The sequence below is a fragment of the Pyrus communis genome, chromosome 14 (assembly GCF_963583255.1).
Source record: "Pyrus communis chromosome 14, drPyrComm1.1, whole genome shotgun sequence".
Classification (NCBI taxonomy): Eukaryota; Viridiplantae; Streptophyta; class Magnoliopsida; order Rosales; family Rosaceae; genus Pyrus; species Pyrus communis.
In genome coordinates this window covers 8,314,843-8,335,663 of record NC_084816.1, presented here as the reverse complement: position 1 = coordinate 8,335,663, position 20,821 = coordinate 8,314,843, and the positions used below count along the sequence as shown (strand labels likewise).

Below are 20,821 nucleotides of genomic sequence, written 5' to 3'. Positions count from 1 at the left end.
TAAAAATATATGATAAAAAATTTAGTCATAAATACAAATATACTAATTGTAACATTTTTAACATTAAATGAATATATTTAGAAATAAAAAAATATTTTATTATTGAAATAATTAATGATGTTATTAATACCCAAGGACCTTGATCAAAAATTGAAAATGAATAGGATTTTAATCAATGAAGTAGCAAAAGGAAGGATGAGAACCTAATTTCTCCTTCTTTTTTTTTTTTATTGTGACACATCACATATTTGCAAATTTAGTCTAAAAAATTGATCTATCTAACAATACTCCTTCTATAATGTCCGTTAAAAAATGATTATAGACTTCTATTGGCTTCGATTGGCTTCTGGGGTCTCAGTGGGCAGTAAATATGAGAGTGACAGAGACGGAGACACACAGAGAGAGAATTTTTGGTCACATAGCAGTGCCGAAAACGCAGGGGAAGCCCTTATCCGCGGCAGCAAATCCGGCTTTCAATGGATGTCTTCAGGGTGGAAATGTAAGAGTTGTAGTGAAGGGAACGCGTCTAAAAAACTCTCGTTATACTTTAATCCTAACAGTCCTTTTTTAATTATATGCGTTTTGCCCCATGTGACCTCTGCTGCATTTTCCATGGGGGTGCTTCCCCTTCACTTTTTCTTGTACTTTCCCTACTACATATATATATATATATATATATATATATATATATATAAACACATGACCCTTCAAGGCTTGTCAACACAATTAAGACCAGCTTACTTCAAAGCCCTTTTGGCCTCTCAAAAGCTTTTCTCCTCAACGTTGTTGGTGGTGGTGAAGTCCAAGTGTTTGATGAAATTTCTGAAATAATAATCTCAACCTCCACTTATTTAATAGCTAGCACTCTAACAAGTTCATATTTGTTGTCTTTGCTCATTTGGGTTCTTGTTTTTGGTGAGTTTCAAGCTTTAATTGCTTTACAAGTTTTTTCTCAGCTCATGATCCAAGGCCGATGACCGATTTATGAATGTGTTTGATGATAATTTCATCTTTTTCAGGTGTGATTGATCTAGATTGAATTCAAATGAGGGGGGTGGCTAGAAATTCGAATACGAGAAGTGCAGATTACTTGGAAGGAATGCTAAATGATTATGTGGGAGGGAAGGTCAAGTTGAAGTCTCATAAGAGTACTTCTGCTAGGCTTGTAACTGCTCTCACTTGTCTCCAATTTGCCTTTGCAGTTTATGCAACATTCCTCCTTTACTACATGAGCCCTTCGATCGACTTACGAACCAAACCAGACTTTGCATGGGCTACCAAGATTGCACAGCAATGGAAACACTATATAATCCAACCCCACATTCTCAACCACTATCAAGAATCCGCTTCTCTTGTTGGAACCGAAAGCCTTCCAATCACGCCCTCATTAGTTTGTGAGCACGAAAAGATTGATTTCATGCAGAAGAAGTCCAATGATGCTCAGATGATCAAGCTCAAGACAGAGCTTTACAATGAGGTTTTGGACTTCCAGAGCAAATCCATCGGCACGGAAACTCTTGCTCAGCTGATTGCAATGAAATCAAAGTGGGATTTGAAAGGCCCCAACAAGCCAAAAGTCACAGTGATCTTAAACCACTTCAAGAGAAAAACACTCTGTGCTCAGCTGGACACTTTGCTTCAACAAACCCTTCCTTTCCACCATGTTTGGGTTCTTTCATTTGGGAGCCCAAATGAGCTCTCTTTAAAGAGAATTGTCGATAGCTACAACGATTCGAGGATAAGCTTCATAAGTTCAAGCTATGACTTCAAGTACTATGGAAGGTTCCAAATGGCTTTACAAACCGAAGCTGATCTTGTGTACATTCTTGACGATGACATGATTCCTGGGAAGAAAATGCTGCAGATTTTGTCACATGTGGCGGGGACGGAGAAGTACAAGAACGCGGTTTTGGGCAGCATAGGGAGGATTTTGCCATTCAGGCAGAAGGATTTTACCTTTCCAAGCTACAGAAAGTTCAGGTCTAAGGAGGCAGGGCTTTATTTGCCTGACCCTGCGTATGATATCACACTGGATAAAATTGTGCAGGTGGACTTCCTTTCCAGCTCTTGGTTCTTGTCTGCAGAGCTTATCAAGACACTTTTCACTGAGACACCCTTCACCTTTTCGACCGGAGAAGATCTGCACCTCAGGTACATTTTTATTGCTTTTCATCGGTTTTTTTTGGACACGATAATATTAACTGCTCTAATATACGGTAGGACGATTCAAACTCGAGTGAAGAAAAGAGCACCCTGATCTACCCAACTGGCCTAACTCGTGTCTGCTTAGTTATTTTCATCTTAGTAGTTTTTACCTTGATATAGGCTCATATTACTAATTACTAGAGAAAATTACATTTGAATTCCAATGTGATTTTGTTAATTTCAGCCAAGTAGGCAACACTTTCAAGTATTTAATCAGAAATTTTCCTTAGATGGAAATTTTAATTAATTCGGGCATGTTTTAGAATATTGATTTGGAATAAATTGTGAAAACAAAATCCAGAAAAGTTGAAGATCGACTGTGTCACCAATTGGCCTTTTTCAAGTTTTAATTCCGTAATCAGATTTGTTTCTAATTGGGATTAGTTTGTGTGAAGGAATCTAACACTAATGCTCTAATAATGTGGTCAACTTGCCTTTTGTGGATGTAAACATTGATATTTTTTATTTAATATTGCTAATTTTTCCACTAGTTCATTTTCTGCGTCCACTTGCTAGTCTATTGTATATTATTTGCTCCCACGTTATATATATTTAAATTTTTTCAGATTCCCTTCAACATTGTGGGTTTAATATTGCGTTGCATTTGGGTTGGAGGACATTAGGGTTCTTGGTCATTACCAACAGCAGCAATCACACCAACAACAAAAATTTCAAATATTTCCTGCAAAAACATTGGAATATTGGTTACAAGTTAAAACAAGGAAAAAAAATATTGTTAGTGTATTGGATGTTAAATTCTGAATTACCATTCTCCATGTAATCTATGTTTAAGGACTTTTGTGGCGCCGAGCCTAGGAGAGCCTGCTAGTAACTAAATAGAGCATTGAAGTGACTGGTCGTATGATGGAGGTTGACCTTGTAGAATAGTTCACACACTAAGGCATTTTCCGCGTAATACAACTCTCAAATGGATTATATTTAGCGACTTGAACAAGTTTCTAATGGTTGCTTTGTTATTTTGGTGAAAATGCAGCTATCAGCTTCAAAAGTACAGAAATGCAGGATCATTTGTTCTTCCAGTTGACTCAAATGATAAGGAAACTTGGGGTGACAGTGAACATAGACTTGCTTATGTGTCCGAAACCACTGTAATTTTCAAAGATATCGTTCAAGTCCGAGATGATCAATGGTGGAAAGCACTATCAACTGGTTACATCACTCAGTGGGCTGCAATGTATCCTCAAAATATTGATGCTCTCTTCTATGCTCATTCGGTTGATGAAGTTAAGGCACTTGCACCCCTTCTTGAGAAATTCAGGTCTACCGTTGGCAAGAAAGCTTACATCGCTGTCTCGGGTGGCAACTACTGCGGTTGTGAAGATGCAGCGACTGCTCTCAAGTGGCCTAAGTTGGTCTGTAAAGAGCGAAGGTTTAAGATATTCGATTTGGCTGTGGGAGCTCTTTCGGGAGTATCAAACTCGGAGGTGGTAGTGCTTCAAGGAGTGTATGCTAGCATGAAGGGATTGATCAAAATTCATAACCCAAGTGTGGTGATCACAGTGGCTGACATTAATCCTAATGTGAAGAAAGCACTGAAAATGGCAACAGAGACTAATTTGAATGCCACCACATTGGTTCTTTTACCAAGGCCTTCGATTTCAAAGGTTCATTGGATGGCTGATCTTAGAACAACAGCATTGCCAAGTAAGTTGAATTGACAGCTTTTTAATCCAATAAGTTACCAAATATGCCTAAAAATATATCATTAACTTTCCGTACCCTTTAGTACTTTCTTTTAGCATGCATCTAACCTACCAATTTCTCGAATGCAGATTGGAACCGAATGCGAATATCTATCAACATCATCACCCAAAACAGAGTTCACTCACTTACAAGGCTGCTCAAATCTCTCAGTGATGCCTACTACCTTGGTGATGAGGTACCTATCAGCTTTAACATGGACAGTAAAGTGGATGAGGCAACAATTAGACTAGTAAGTTCCTTTGACTGGCCTCATGGCCCGAAAACCCTCAAAAGACGAATCATCCAAGGAGGGCTTATTCGAGCTGTTAGCGAGAGTTGGTACCCTTCATCCGACGATGATTTTGGTCTGTTACTTGAGGATGATATCGAAGTCTCTCCTTACTACTACCTATGGATCAAATATGCCCTCTTAGCCTACCACTATGACCCCCAAGTGTCCCTCCCAGAGCTCTCCTCAATCTCTCTTTACACCCCTAAGCTGGTTGAAGTGGTGAAAGAAAGGCCTAAGTGGAATCCAACCGAGTTTTTCAAGAACATCCATCCAAACACACCTTATTTCCATCAGTTACCCTGCAGTTGGGGTGCAGTCTTCTTCCCCAAGCAATGGAGAGAATTCTATGTCTACATGAACATGAGATTCACCGAAGATGCCAAGAAAAACCCGGTTCAAATACCCAAGTCCAGGACTAATGGATGGCAAGCTTCATGGAAAAAGTTCCTCATAGACATGATGTACCTCAGAGGGTACGTCAGTCTCTATCCGAACTTCCCGAACCAGGCAAGCTTTTCGACTAATCATATGGAACCCGGGGCACATATCAGTGCCAAGGACAATGTGGTGAAGCATGACAAGTCAGATTTTGAGGTGCCATTGTTGAAGGAAGACTTTAGGAACTTTTTGCCAGGTGGGAAATTGCCTCCAGCATCAAGGCTGCCATCTTTGAACCTCTTCAACCAACCAGTCTCTCTGAAAGGCCTAAAGGCAGCCGGGGCAAAGTTGGGGCAGGATGTGATTGGATGCAATAATGCCACAGAGATAGTGATGGTTGATCATCAAACAGGTCTGCCATCGAGGTGTGCCAAATTTTAAAAATTGAATTGTTGTTAGTTGATTATTCTTTATTTATACACAAAAACAAACGTTTTCTGTAATTTCTGTTTTTTTTTTTTTTTCCCCTTCTTTTAAGCTTTATGTGAGTGGGGTTGGTGCTGAGAACAATTTGGGTGAGTGGAGGAAAAACAGATTTTTGGCAAGGGAAATTGGGATTGTGTTGCTAATGTTGTAATGCAGCCGAAAATTGGCTTGTATTTAACTTTGTAAGCAAAGGAAAAGATTATTCAATTAATGTAAACTCTAGGGTTGGAATTTTTTCCCGAAAATCTCAAACCAAACCAAAAAATTCTTGATCCCATACCGAAAATTTCCCAAACCAATATACCGAAATTTTTGGAATCCTGACCAAACCTTTCGGTACGGGAATCGGGATTACATATTCAATGGTTCAGAAATCCCGAACCAAATCGAAAAAATATATATATTTATTTTGGTTGCATGCATGTTGAATGTTGAATTTAAGTCGTTTGATAGTAGACTATATTAGAAATAAAAGTATGAAATTAAGTAGTTTGAAACTTTGGAACATCAATTTGACTTGGTATGAATGAATTGATATTTTAATTGGTATGAAATTTCAAAATTAAAATGAGGTAAAAAACTTAAATTTCAATTGATATGAAATTGAGGGACAAAATTTTAGATCAAAAACCCAAAATTTAGCCCACATAAAAAAAATCTCAAATTTCAACCCAAAAGCCAAAACCCAATATCCGATCTGATCCATCCCGAAATACCGAAAACATTTTGGAAATTTCGAAAATTGGGAATACAGAAATTTTGGTTCGGGATTGGTTTTCAAATCTCCTTCCCAAAAATTTTCAATTTGGGATTCGATATCCCATTTTCAGTTTGGGATCCCATATCGAACCACCCTTGGTAAACACTGCTCTCAAAATGGAATGTGTCACATTTTCATACTAAGTGGTGGAAAAATAAATTGGTAGTGAACTTGACATTCATGAGAATCAAACTTAAGACTCCTCAATTGCAAGTGAAGAGAAATATTACTATATGGTAATACTAAGTGGCGATATTGGTTTCATATAAGTTCCCACGTCTTTTTGAATTAAGGCCCGGTGGAACTGAAACTAGTGTATATTTGGCACATAGCCACGTGGTGTAACCAATCTACGTGTTATAATATGAGTTAACTTGTAACGCTCCAACCCGAAAATTTTATCTCGGAAAATAATTTCGGTAATAGGCCAAAAATTTAACTCTTGTTTAATTTTCTACCATTAATCACAATTCTTTATTTAAATTTCTTAATCACTCACAAAATCTATAACCAAAATTTACTTACCAAACATAAGATTTAATTTTCGAATAATTCACCAAAGTTTCATTTCTTCAATCAAATTCCCAACAAAAGATTAATCTCAAATATTTAAGGCTGCATCTAACCCCTGTTAGACTGCCAGCCATTCGTAGTTCACCGTTCATTTTCATTCCATTTCCAAAGACATTCAAGTAACCAAAATAACCAACATTGAGTTTAATAATCGAAACACATCAATTGGATACCAAATTCATATTTATAATATCAAAATTTGCACAAAATAGCAACATCCGCCCACTAGCCATGCACCGCCGTGGGTGGCGGTTAGCCGCCTCGACTCGTCGGAAAATTCAACTATTTCCAAAAATTACCAAATTTCACAGAAATGAAGATCTCAATGAGTAGAGCAAGTTTTATACATGTGGCCAAGTCCAATTTGGCCGAGAAAATCTCCAATTCTCCTCAAACTCGCCGAAAACCCTAGAAATTGGTGGCTTCAATCTATCACCTCCGATGCTCCGCCGCCCCTATAATTGTTTGGGCTTTGTTCCTGGCCTCAAGAGGATGTTATAGGTGGGGGTGATCGAAGGAAATTGTTTCAAAAATGGGAGGATCGATGGCAAGAACCCCCGCACCCATTGGTGTTGTTTTTCCCGAATTCAAAACCAAATATCTTTGATTTTGGGGTGTGATAGGAAAAGGGAACGATGGGGAATGTTTTCCCATTGGTTAGGTGACATGGTTCGCTGGAAAAACCATCGGAATCGGTTGTGGAAACCAGGTTGGGTCACGGGTCCAGGGGGTCTGAGTTCCCCTCCTCCCCTCTTCTTTCCTTTCCCCTCTCTTCTTCCTTTCCTGATTGGTCTGTCTGCCTCCCTTTTCTCTCCTTTCTTTTCCATCACAGCCATTCATCTACCCCATTTTTCTTCTATTCCTTTCATCCCAGCCACACACGTGGCATAGCTCATTGCTCCAGATTTTCTGGAGCCTTCCAAATTAATGGTAAAATGCTTATTTTGCCCTCCACTTCAATCGTTAATTACTTCTTCGTTATAACTCCGTTTCACGAACAGTTTCCGCCTACACACTTGTGGGATCTTCTTCTATCCAATTATATCAAGAAATACAACAAAACATATAAGGATTAAAATACATCTCCGTATAATTTCGTTTGGTCAACTAAGGCATTTTCGTCTAAATTTTTACAACGCAAATTATAATAATTTCCGGAAACAAAATTTTTTACAAATTCTCAATTCAATTTTCATAACTATAAATCGATTTATTTTCGATTTCCTCCACGTATTCATGATTATGCATATCTAATTCATATATTTAAATTTTCAGGGTATTACAAAACTAATTGGTGCTTTGGGCTATAGTAATATAATCCATCAACATGTTCAAACAATGGTGAACTAGTTACCGCATGATGGAATATCGATACTACACAATAATTTCTCACAGGCAAGAAGTTCATACAAAAATGACCTTGACAAACCCTATAGCCAACCTCAATAAATAAAATAAAATAAAAAAGCCTAAAAGAAAGATCAACACTACAATCTAAAATATTCCTCTCTACTTGTTGGTGAATTATGTTTTAGTTAAGGAAAATGTTAGGAATACCGCGGTGGCGAAGCCAAGAATTGTTGAGAGGAGGGGCAAAACTTAACCATTGAAACGATGCCGCTTGTCTTGTGTTTTTCAATGTCCAAAATGATGTTGTTTCATTGTTTTGGACCAGTTTTTTTTTAATTATTATTAAAAAAAAAAAAGGTCGCGCACAGCACAACATATAGCAACAATTGCCTTCATTCAAGCATTATAAAGCACGAATACAGACATGGCTACACAATACGACACGTCAATACAAACAATTGTATCATGTTGGTAAATATTTAATAATAAAAATATATTTGTAATATATTTTTAAATGACCAAAAAAGGATTCAAAGAGGGATTATGGTTTTGTTCTGGTTGTTGGGCTTTAGTCCCATTTAAACCCAAGAAAAGATAGGATGTGGAATAGAATGTGGTGTCATTTCAGTACAGAAATAAATAACAACAGGTTGTATTTAAAAATCTTGGACACTCAACAAAACGGTGACGTAGTAAAGATTAAAAAGATTTTGCTAATCATCTTCCTCGCGAGGCCTTCCACCAGACTGTGTCAACGCCGCCTCCATTGTCGCACAGGGAAATGGCACTAAACTGACGTTGGTGTCTGGCAGAACGACCGATCTAGATCATCACCATGGGAGGGGCTTTACGACTTGCAGGTTTTCTGACAAGGGCATAGGGGAGGACCGTCGCTCCTGGCTTCATTTCCGGCAGGGGGAGGGGCGGCCGCCCCTCACTGTTCCTATGTAGCTTCACCTATGGAATACCGTATTTTTGTACGTACCACATTGTACTATCTTATGCAACAAGTGATATGTACATGTCATGTTAATTAATAAAAAGGAGAATTGAATATTAAATGGTGCAACTCGCGACTTCTCCATTTAGGGTAATTCTTATAGCATTATAAGGGCCTAGTTAGTGCCACCAAAAAGCCAAGGTCGACACTGCAAGCAAATCCGATGGCCATAATGAATGCACCTACGTTACAATTTGACAGTAGTAGACTCACATAGTTTTTGGGTTACGATTCAAAAAATGAAATTGAAAAGCGTATCGATCCATCAATACAATGAAAGGAAAATAGAGAAGGATACTATATTATACCCCATAGAAATTAGAAACGTGACAAATAATACTATAACCATAATTGAAATGAAATGTGTAGTAGTATCTGCTAAATTTCGCAACTATTACTATTTCTTTTACGAACACATAATTTTATTCTGTTGTTGGATTATGAATAACGATTTATTGTAATGATAAAAAATAATTATATTTATATATCCTGATACAAGGTTGATTCTTACCGATTTTTTTCTTTCCTCACAATTAATTGTTTAACCCATAACGCTATTGCTCAACTAAAAAAATGTACCTAATAAGATTTAGAAAGTATTTTGGAAAGTGTACACCAAAGATGTAGTGTACGTTGCCCAAAAGTAAAATGTAATGCATAAATCACGAACGTGGCAGGCATAGAAGCAGAGTATAAATAAAAGGCGGGTGCGTTTATCAAAAGCTGGAGGAGCGAAGCGGGCAAAAAAATTGATCAAACACACAACTGGAGAAACACGTAAAACCAACAACTGTAGCCGGGGAGGTGCTGCAGACGCTGTGCCATTACATTCTCTCTCTCCGTCTCCGATACGATCTCCGGCCACCGCCGTAAGTTCCAAACCATAGAATCACCGCAATGCCCTTCGTGTTTTTTGAATTTTTTGATTCCCAAATTTATTGATCGTTAAACGAAGAAGAATGTGAATTTTAATTCGTGTTCGTTTTTTTTTTTTTTACATTTTTTTCCGTTTCATTAGGCTCGTATGCTGCAATAGAATTTTTTTGTTTAATCGAACGTTGGGATATGAATTAATTTTGATATTTATATAAGTAAATTATCGGTTTGATGAAGAATGTGATATGAGGAATGAGAAGTGAGCAGGGTTAAATTATTAACTTGATTTGGTTGTGATTTTTTATGTTAACTTCAGGAGTGAAAGTTTGGAGATTTTTAGTTTGATAGAAGATTGTGGGGTTGAAAAAGAATGCAATATTGGCCTGAGAAGTTGCTGAATCAATTGAGGTTTTTTTGGGAGTGTGAGCTTTTGAGTTGAGTCTCAGACACAACACCAATAATGGGCACTGTACACCGCAGGTACGTGCGTATTAACATGATGATCCCGAATACCGATGCTTCCTGAAGATTGTTACATTAACTCTCTGTTCATCATTAGTCTTGTTTTTTTGAATTTGTTTGATTTTTTTGAATTTTTCAGTGGGGTTAAAAAATCGAATGACAGTGCCAGGCTTATTTTCACTACAATTTTGGGAGTTATCTTTGGATTTTTTATTGGTGTATCGTTACCGATGGTTTCTCTAAGCAAGGTAATTCCCCTTCATCTGTATGTGGCTATATAGAATTTGGACTTGTATATGTATGTGATTTGTTTTGAATTTCACAGATTAGGTTACCTTCAAGCCTTATAACATCTCTTGATGTAGCCTTCACCCAACTACGTAGACCTAGTACTCCTCCCCCTTCAAACAAGAGTCTTGAAGATGAAGGATCAGAGGGTGTCCCTAAGGTTCTTATTGTGCTCCATCTCTGAATATGTGTATTTTCTTGTTGATTTTATTACTGTTGTTTGTATAAGATATTTTATAATTGTGGCAATTCAATATTAAATTTGGTGATGGAATCTGTGTTTTGCTTAATATTGTCTATAATCCTACAATAAGCAGTTCCAAAACTGTTTAGGCCGATGCTGCAAATATTCATCTATGCCCAATTTTTCATGGCTGCGTATTTAGGATTATATTTTGTCTTTTTATAAATAAGATGTATCCTTATGATTGTTTTTGCACTGTCATGTTGTAATAGTTGTCTGACCAAATACACTTCGTCGTGATATTCTTCGTTGACTTTGTGATCCTAAGTACATACATTGAGTTTGACTATTAGGTGACTGATTTTGGGTTACGAAATCCTTTCTTTTCTTATTATTCTTGTAGGTAAGACTCTTCTTCATTTTTGAGCAGTAGAAACCTTGAAGACATCAAAACAACATATTTTAAACTATGCTGGAACAATAGATTCGATACAGAGTATGATACAATAATAGGCAAATTTCCAAAAACATGGGTACAAAGACAGCAATAGAAGTAGTATATACTATATTTCTTTATATCTTTAAATAAAAGGTTAAATCAATAGCACACCTATTGATTTCTTGTTCTTATATCATGTTCATTTTCATCACCCCCAAAAAAACAAACATAAGATATAAGAACCCATATCTATCTTTTATCTGTCACCCTAGTGAGGAAAAGAGGAAGAATGGCTCCCTGTGGCTCTAAAATCATATTTTAAAACCACGATCATACGTTATTTTGATTAGAATTACAAGATGACATATGATGTACCCTGATCATATCCACTGCATATCAGTTCAGACAAATAATGGGTGGTGGCCTCACAGGAGTATGTGCATCTGTGGTGAATCTGTCTTATTGACAATGCTTATCTCGGCCTGACTGCGACCCAAGATAAAAGTTTAGGATAAAAGAACGACTTCAGTCTTCTCTTTCCCAGAACTCTGGCATAGGTGGCATTTTCCGTTTGATGTGGTTGCATGTTGCTACATGCATGTAGTGTAGCCTGGGATTCCAGATCGCCATGGTCATAAGCATTTATTCATAGTGCTACTTTTTCACCCATAATTCATGTCCATTACATTCCAAGTAATAGTCCTTTCATATCGTTTTGTTAATTTTCTGACAGATATATGTTCCAACAAACCCGCGTGGTGCGGAAACACTACCCCCAGGAATTATTGTTCCTCAATCTGATCTTTATATCCGGAGATTGTGGGGTGAACCCAGTGAGGTATGATATCTGTGATATCTGATATCATAGTGAAAGTAGCTGTATATTTTAATTTTCAAAACATTATTTTTTTTTTATTATTTATGATGTATTCACATGTCTGAATGAATTAGGATTCATGGGTTTGGTTTAAGTAGAAAGGGCAGATTATGGAGATGGGTATTGGAAGGAAAGATTGGTTGGAGGCATATGGTGGAAATTTCTTGTCAAGCTTTGTTTGTATGCATACATATAATAGTCTGTATGTGGATATATCTTTGTGTGATCTTGCAGTAGTAGTCCTACTCTTACACTCCATCTTGGAGGCCATTATGAATTGTGCATGTTGCTTAATAATCTTGGTCTGAAAAATGCTTTTAATTGACAATCTTGAACTCTGCAGGATCTGAAAGTAACGCCAAAGTATTTGGTATCATTTACTGTTGGCATAAATCAGAAAATGAATATTGATGCAGCTGTTAAAAAGGTTGAAAAATGTGGTATCCCCTTTCTTTTTTTCTCTTTATTTATTGATTTGATTTTTAAGAATACTGAGGTTCGATCTTACATTTGGTAGTTCTCCGAGAACTTCACCATATTGCTTTTTCACTATGATGGCCGGACTAGCGAGTGGGAAGAGTTTGAGTGGTCAAAGAGGGCAATTCATGTTAGTGTGAAGAGACAAGCAAAATGGTAAGTCTCAATGGTGCTTTGCAAAAATCTCATTATGTGACTTTTTTCAATTAACAAGCTTTTCAAAATTTAAACTAGTTGCAGTCTTTTTTCTTATTGCATTGTCATTTAGGAATTGATCTTTTGCGGCCAGTTGTCATACTTTCCATTGTTTTGCAGGTGGTATGCAAAGAGATTTTTGCATCCTGATGTCGTGGCAGCTTATGAATATATTTTCATTTGGGATGAAGATTTGGGAGTAGAACATTTCAATGCAGAGAAGTACGTTTTTTTTTCAACAATCATGGTTTCTGGTCTTACTTTATCCATTCATGTTTTCTTCTCATTCCCCTTTACCTTATTCTTCAATTGATGTTCCGCATGATTACCAGGTATATACAGTTGGTCAAGAAATATGGTTTGGAGATCTCTCAACCGGGTCTTGAGCCCAATGATGGACTGACATGGGAGATGACAAAGAGGAGAGGTGACAGAGAAGTTCACAAGTACTCTCTTTCTCCTCTTTCACTCAACACCCATTGCCCTTTATACACTGACACTGAAATCATCATGCAGCAATAAATGTGCCATGTATTGGAAGTTATTTCCACATTTCCTTATGTCTGGATTGATAAACAGGGATACAGAAGAAAAACCAGGCTGGTGTAGTGACCCACATCTTCCTCCTTGTGCTGCGTATGATCTCTCTCTCTCTCTCGCTCTCTCTCTCTCTCTCTCTCTCTCTCTCTCTCTCTCTCTCTCTCTTCATGTACCATGAGCATGCTTGTGTGCGGACATGTATGTTGTGTGCATGCATATGGTTCTAACTGTCTAAGATTGTGTAAGTTTGCCTGTTCTCAAACAATGTGCAAATATCTTGGGTGCTTCTAGAAAAAAATTTAAATTAACATGGTCAATTTTGAACATGAGCTGTATTCAATCTAAGTTTACTAAGTTGTTCGGAGTGTGTGTTTGTTAGTATGGTTATGCTTTTCGCAAGATTGAATAAACAACTTTAGCTTGAAGGCAGATTCAGTAACTGGAAAAGGAGGAAATTTGTTTTCCTTTAGTTCTGGTCTGAAGCTATAGTCAGAATGATTCTAACAGTTTCACACTTCCATCTGGGTGTTCAGATTTGTGGAAATAATGGCCCCTGTCTTTTCGCGGGAAGCTTGGCGTTGCGCATGGCATATGATCCAAGTATGGTGTATACTTGTAATTTCTGGCTCAGCTATTCATACGTAGTCAGTTACAAGATCTTGCAGATCATACGATCTTCTCTTTTGAACAATCGTTTTATCTTTTCAAGGATTCCCTGCAACTGATAATGAAATGCGTTGTTGTGTACTTGTAGAATGATTTAGTGCATGGATGGGGATTGGATTTTGCTCTCAGAAGATGTGTAGAGGTTAGCAGATTTTGCATTTTATTGCTCTCTTTGTATTATTTTTTTATGGTTTTTGCAGCTATGTTATTTGCTTAAATTGCTGGTCATGTTTCAATTGCTCACTTCCAAAACCTGCATTTGATGATGCCTGCTAGCTCACAGTTCCATTTAATTGTCTTTTGCCCCTCTCCATTTTCACTAGCTGAAAAATACTTAAAAGGAAAAGACAAACTTTGTTTAGCCTTTAGTGATAGTCTCCCTTCTTTCCCTTGAAAGTTCAAAGGTTAGTTTTCATTTAGTATCTGCAGAGGATTTCCTTAAAGCGAAGAAATAACGTAATGAGACTAAGGTGGCAATTGTTGTCAAAAGACTCAAAACCAAGGAACTTGAAAATGAGTGACAACTGTATACCAGTCTAAATGATAACTAACTAAATGCTTAAAGTACAAGTATGAAATATTAGTCAACAGGATTATGCCTAACCTCTTTTTTGTCTCTCCAGCCTGCTCATGAAAAGATTGGTGTAGTTGATTCACAGTGGATTGTTCATCAAGTAATTCCTTCTCTTGGGGGCCAGGTAAGTGATCATTGGTATCATTTCTAGATAGATAATCCATATGTATAGGCACATTTATATCCATATCGTACATGGACTATGACCAGAACAAAATTCATACATAGATGTCTCCCTGTCCTGTATAGGGGTATAGTAAAAGTAAGCAAGGGATGTATCTTGATTTGGTTAGGTTTAGAATATTATATGAAAATTGAAAGGGTTGATATCTGGTTAATCTTTATCTTATACAAGAATAGAAATAGGTGTTGGCAGGGAAGCATAATAGTTTTGTGCTTTTGATGCGATGGCGTTAGCACTTTGTCTGATGTGAGATTATTCTCAATAAGTTTTCTATGTTTAAGTTGTTAACCAGGCAATTCTCTACCTTTGAAAGACCATTAGCACAAGGTGGAGGTTATCATATCATTTTGTAGCTACATGTTTTGTTGTAGTCGTGAAATTATGTCAAACACTTGTCTTATTGCCGTAATAAAAGAACCTGTTAATCTTGATCCTTCTTAAATCATCATCAATTTTCAGGGAAATCAGGAGGATGGAAAAGCTCCATGGGAAGGGGTACGTGATATGGTAAAATAAGATCCTATTATATACGTCCTACGCTTTTTCTCTTTTTGCTTTTTACCTTTATATAAGTTTAGCCGCGTTTTTTATTATTTGCAGTAGATTTTTTCATATGGTTATGACCATGTAGACTATAACAGCCCATGATTTTATTGGCTTCCATTCGATATATTTACTGGAGTAGTAAATTAACCCTTTCTTCATACTTTCTTCTGCCTCCAAATCGTTGCATAGTTGCATTCATAATTGTTGGGGAAAAACTGCATAGAACTTTTGTGATTGTGACTGACTTGTTACTTTTCTTTGGCTGGTTCCTCATGCAGGTGAGAACAAGGTGCAAAAATGAGTGGGCTGAATTCCAGGCTCGCCTCCTCGGCGCAGACCAGGCATACCTTGCTAAGAAAGGAAAGGGGTAAATATATGTTTATCCCGTTAAACAAAAGCCTCCACCCCCACCCGACCCCCACGCATCCCCCGTCTCATTTTGTACATGTTTTCACTCGGCCACAAAGGGGGTGTGTTGAAGAGTCCAAATTCCTACTGTAATACTTTCTCCCTTTGCTGAGATGTATCTTAAACGTTGTTAGTTTATAAGAGGAGAGAAATTTAGCCTGCCTGAGATCGATAGAGTCGAGTTTCTGCCTTGTTCTTTTTCACCAAGGTATGGAAATTTTACCTTACCAGTTTCTTTCACCAAGGGAATTGTGGTCTGCGAAGGGAGTTTGATTCCAATTTTGTATGGATTCTAGAGTTAAACTATTTATATAAAATGCAGCGCATCAATGCCATCGATGAGAACCTGGTGTTGAAGATCTAAATCATTATTTCAGATGTTTACGTATTTAGTATTAGTTTGGAGATCAAAATGTTTAAGCTTTAGTCAGGGCGGGTGGGCGGTTTTGGTTTCGACTGTCCTTTCTCCTTTGGGAGAGGGTTGGTGTCTCGCTTATGATTGCTGACGAAGAGCTAATCTTGCCTAATCTCTCTACAAAAAAAAATAATAATAATTTAAGCTTTTGGTTAAACCTAATGATTTATTAAAATCGATTTTAAGGTCGAACTAGCGATTAAGAACTCTTATTTTGAGTGCAAATTGAAAGTGAAGTGTAAAACTTTAAAATAGCTACAATACGTCAACTTATGAAACTCCGAGTAAATTTAATTGGAAACAAAAAGTAGTATCGCCATCAAAAAATTTGTTTGCGGAACCTAATAAACGATTAAAAAAATTAGGAAACTAAATCTTAATCCTTGGATAACTTGACGTATATCGTAAGATTATAAAAATTAATTTTAGCCCGTTGAGCCTATATCTAATGTATTCCACATTAACATGTTATATTTTTCGATAACTTTAAAATTACGAGAAAATGCTCTCACATTATGAGTGGAATGATTTGATGACGTGTGAGTGGGGGAAAAAAGGTGGGGCTTAAACTTTTTATCTTTCAAGAAGATTCAAATTTAATATAAATCTGGTGTTAAATTATCTATTGATTATAATCCTTGAAGTGTCCTTAATTCAAAATAATTAATGTGCATTTTATTTAATGTCTCCCATTAAATATTTAAATTTATTAACATACAAATTTTAATTTATTTTTTGACCAAAAAAGAGTTTTTTAATTTATTAATTTTATTTAACATTCTTCAAACTTGAAAGACTCAATTAATGTACCTAAATGTTAGTACCGAAATGTATTATATTGAACTAATGTATTTAAATGCTAGACTGAAATATATGCACCGAAATGTTTGTACCGAAATGTATTATATTGAATTAAAGGAAAACTAACCAAAATGGCTTAAAAACTTTAGATTTTAACCAAAAACCATATTGTAAGTTTATTTAATAAAAAAGACAAAGCCCACTGTTATATCAGCCCAACTTAAATGGCTCAACCTAAATAACAAGTTGGTTGTCAATTTTGCCCCTAACGGTATTAGGTTAACTTACGTTAATTAATCGTTAGTTTAGTTATTTTGAAATTAGTACAACCGATTGGAACAGTTTTGTTTTTGCGTTGCACAGTTTTGTTTTTGCGTTGCAGAGTTCCTCAATCTGCAAATTTTGAGAGTCGATTTTTGTGAACTGGGCAAAGGTTTTGAGAGTCAATTTTTTTTTAAATCCTGATTTTTTTTGTTGTTCGTTTAGGTTTTTCGAAGTAAGAATTATTCTTCAATTGAAGGTTCTTAGATTTTATTTTTTGTTCCTGAAACTGAATGTTCTAAGATTTTTTTTTTTTGGATTCGTGATTTTCGTTGTCGTTCATTGTTTTACTGGAGTTCTGTAATTGATCGTCGTTCTTCATAGTTTCATTGTTTGGAGGTAATTGGGACTGCATCAAGGTTTTGAGATTCTAGTTCTATAGTGTTTTGAGTTTTTGAATTGACTGATATATTTTGTCTTAATTTGTGTTCAAATTACAATATATCAGGTAGTTAATTCCTTTTCTTTTTTTTTTTTAATTTCCAATTTTGATCATACTATTTTGAAGAATTTGCAGTTAAGTTTTGATTTGTTCATCACGCTGTATGTGTTTAATTTTTCATAAATAGTGGATGTAGTTCTATAATTGTTTTAGAAATGTTGTTAGTTTTTGGTTTATTTTATATGAATATGATTTTCTGAAACAGTTATTATTTTGTTTTACAAATATTGGTTTTAGTTTTACAACAGATTATTAAATAGTTTTTGTTGTGTTTTATATTTTTTTTCGTTGTTTTTTTGTACTCTGCATATAATATTTTGCGTACTGATTTGTAATTGTTTGTATTTTTATTTATTAGTTATGGAGAATTGTAAACTAGCTCAATTTACATATGGTGGTTTATCCGTTGTTAGTTCTATTTCATCATCTTCTACATTCGATCAGATTTGTATTGATTTTTGTTCTAGGTTTAAGGGTTTGAGACTTGGTTGGTTTGAGTTGCGATATGCTTTGAATGAAGATCTTACTTGTCTCCTAGATTGTGATGCCGATGTTAGGAATATGTTGAAGGTTCTTGATGTTGTTGGAAAATCCATCATAGAAATATTGGTTATTGATAAATGTGATGGTTTTATAGTTCAGTTACCTATGGAAAGCATATCTTCATCTTGTCGTACATCAAACTCTACGATTGTTGTTAGTGAAAAATATCATTTAGGGAAGTATGGTTCTCATGATATGTATAATTATATGTCATGTGAATTGAATGGTTACATACAATCTGAGGGGCAAGTTTTTAGGGGAGGTTGTGTTGAATTTCGAGATAGGTTGAAGAAGCTTTCTGTTGAATGAGGTTTTGAATTGAAGTATTTGAAGAATGACAAGAATCGCATTAGTGCTGAGTGCTCTATGAAGAAATCTGATGGTTGTCTTTAGCGTGTGTATGCATCCAAGTGTGATATTAATAACTTTTTCGTCATTCAGAAGTTGCATGATGTGCATACATGCAAAGGTATGATTTGAAAGAAGAAAAACAAAGTTATTGGATAACAGTTTGTTGCTTCTCTCATCAAGGACAAGGTTTGATCAAATCCTCTTATTAAACTGCTAGAGATCATTTCAAACTTAAAACAGTTTTATGGATTGGATATTGATTATGTTACGCATACTTTGGCAAAGAGATGACAATTTTTGAACTAAATGGTGCTGATGTTGATGCTTATAAGTTCTTGACTTGGTATGTTGAATCTACCAGTTCAAGCAATCCTAGTTCTATGTTTAAGCTCGAAGTTGTACCGGAAACCATTATATTTATTTGTTTGTTTATTGCTTATGATGCATGGATAAAATGTTTCATGTTTTGTTGCCCGATATTATTCATTGATGATACTTTTATCAAGCGAAAATACAAGGGAACACTTCTATTTTGCTGTGCAAAAAATGGGAACGACGGTGAGTTAATACTTTCTGAATTTACATTCAATATTATCTTTTTCTTTACTTTTTTTCTTCTTTTTTTTTTTTTTTTTTTGTGTGTGTGTGTTTGTATTTTTGTTGTGCAAAAACTTTTCATAAATAGTCGAAGCACAGATTTACGAAATAGTGCCATGACATTTATACTAGTATTTATATCATAGTTTGATTAGTAGTTGACAATTGACTTTATTTATTTCTTTTTTTTTTGTGCATATATATTTGATTTTATTGTTAAATAAAGGAAAAAAAGTTGCAAATATACTTCAAACACAGTTTAAGAAAAGTTTAATTGGATTTCAGAAGTAGTTTATATTTTGACAGTACATTTTCCTTTTTTGTTTTGCAGAGATTTTTGAGGTTGCTTATGATATTATTGATTAAGAAACGATAGCAAATTGGAGATGGTTATTGTCAATATTATCTGGTATTTTGAGGCCTTAAGGGAGGGTGATCACATTTATGTCGGATAGACATGATGGTATTTTAAAGAGCGTTCGAGAATTCTTTCCCGAGTCTCCACATTCATTTTGTATTGCTCATTTGAAACAGAATGTGAGTACTTTATTTCCAAAGGCTGTTGGCGAGGGACTAAAGAACAAAATGATGAATCTGTTGGCAAATTGTGCGTGCGCATGTACTCCATCTAAGTTTGATGATTGCATGGCATAATTCAAGGATAATGGGCAAAGGCATGTAAAGAAATTTTTGTCTGATTTTCCGAAAGAGAACTATGCTATTGCCCATTTTCTTGGTAAAAGATGGGGATCAATGAACAATGCACTTTCAGAATCTTTTAACGTCATGGTGTCGAATAGTCATTGCATGCCACTTATGGATCTTCTTAAAGACATCCCAAACATTTTCAAAGACTTTCATCTACATGTTAAAACTCAATTTCAATCAAACATTAAAGTCTTAAGATCAGACAATGGCACTGAATTTCTATCTAACAACATGTTTCATACATAAGTTCTCAAGGCATCATACATCAAACCAGTTGTGTAGGAACTCCCCAACAAAATGGAGTAACCGAGAGAAAGAATAGGGATCTCTTGGAGAAGACTCGTGCCATCATGCTTCACATGCACGTTCCAAAGAAATTTTGGTCACTTGCAATCCTCAATACCATTTATCTCATCAATCGACTCCCAAGTCGAGTGCTAGAGTTCAAATCTTCCTATGAAATACACAAAGGTAGAAAAATTGTAATGACACACCTCAGGGTATTTGGATGTGTTTGCTTCGTTCACATTCAAGCCTTTCATTGTGACAAATTAGATGTCAGGGCTACCAAGTGTGTGTTTATGGGTTATTCTTCCACCCAAAAGGGTTGTAAGTGCTTCAATCTAGTCACTAAGTAGTGCATTGTGTCAAAAGATGTGAAGTTTGAAGAAAACTGTCCTTATTTCACTTCCAAAGGCACTACTACAAGTCAGGGGGAGGAATTGTTTGAATTATTTCCAGTCCCTTAGAAGTTTAATCCTCATGTGTTGGAAGAAAACTCAGTCTCTGTGATTTCGATAGTGAAGAAGTGCAAATTGACTCAATCACTGCTAGTCTGATTCCTGCTAGTGAGGGGAATGATGAGTCTCATTCTGATCACTCTCAACCTCTCATAGAGTCTCAAGTGATTAAAAGAAATCCTTCTCGAACAAGGAAGCCTCCAACTAGGTTGCAAGATTATGTTACTTATGCCTCACGCACCCTATCACTGAAAGCATTAGTTTTCGTGAGTTCTCCACGTCTCATGTTACATTTCTCAATGAAATTGATAAACACTATGAACCTAGGAGTTTAAGAGAAGCATCACTCCTCCCACAATGGAATCAAGCCATGGTAGATGAGCTTCTTGCACTGGAAGAAAATAACATTTGGAGTTTAGTTCAACTACCACCAGGAAAA

General features: G+C 36.0%; 2 protein-coding genes across 2 annotated transcripts; both read left to right on the top strand.

Annotated features, from left to right (window-relative positions):
* The first annotated feature begins 1,035 nt into the window (after positions 1-1,035).
* On the top strand, positions 1,036-5,139 carry LOC137714143 (uncharacterized). Its single transcript, XM_068453423.1, has 3 exons — positions 1,036-2,151; positions 3,200-3,870; positions 3,999-5,139. The coding sequence occupies exons 1-3, from the start codon at positions 1,046-1,048 to the stop codon at positions 5,018-5,020; spliced, it is 2,799 nt and encodes a 932-aa protein (XP_068309524.1). The 5' UTR covers positions 1,036-1,045; the 3' UTR covers positions 5,021-5,139.
* A 4,350-nt stretch (positions 5,140-9,489) lies between these two features.
* On the top strand, positions 9,490-15,778 carry LOC137716343 (uncharacterized). Its single transcript, XM_068455781.1, has 15 exons — positions 9,490-9,617; positions 9,941-10,104; positions 10,226-10,334; positions 10,412-10,534; positions 11,731-11,835; positions 12,218-12,301; positions 12,392-12,507; positions 12,667-12,768; positions 12,879-12,992; positions 13,126-13,182; positions 13,620-13,686; positions 13,841-13,894; positions 14,376-14,450; positions 14,970-15,005; positions 15,335-15,778. Exons 2-15 carry the CDS (start codon positions 10,085-10,087, stop codon positions 15,425-15,427), a joined length of 1,155 nt encoding a protein of 384 aa, XP_068311882.1. The 5' UTR covers positions 9,490-9,617; positions 9,941-10,084; the 3' UTR covers positions 15,428-15,778.
* The last annotated feature ends 5,043 nt before the right edge of the window (positions 15,779-20,821 follow it).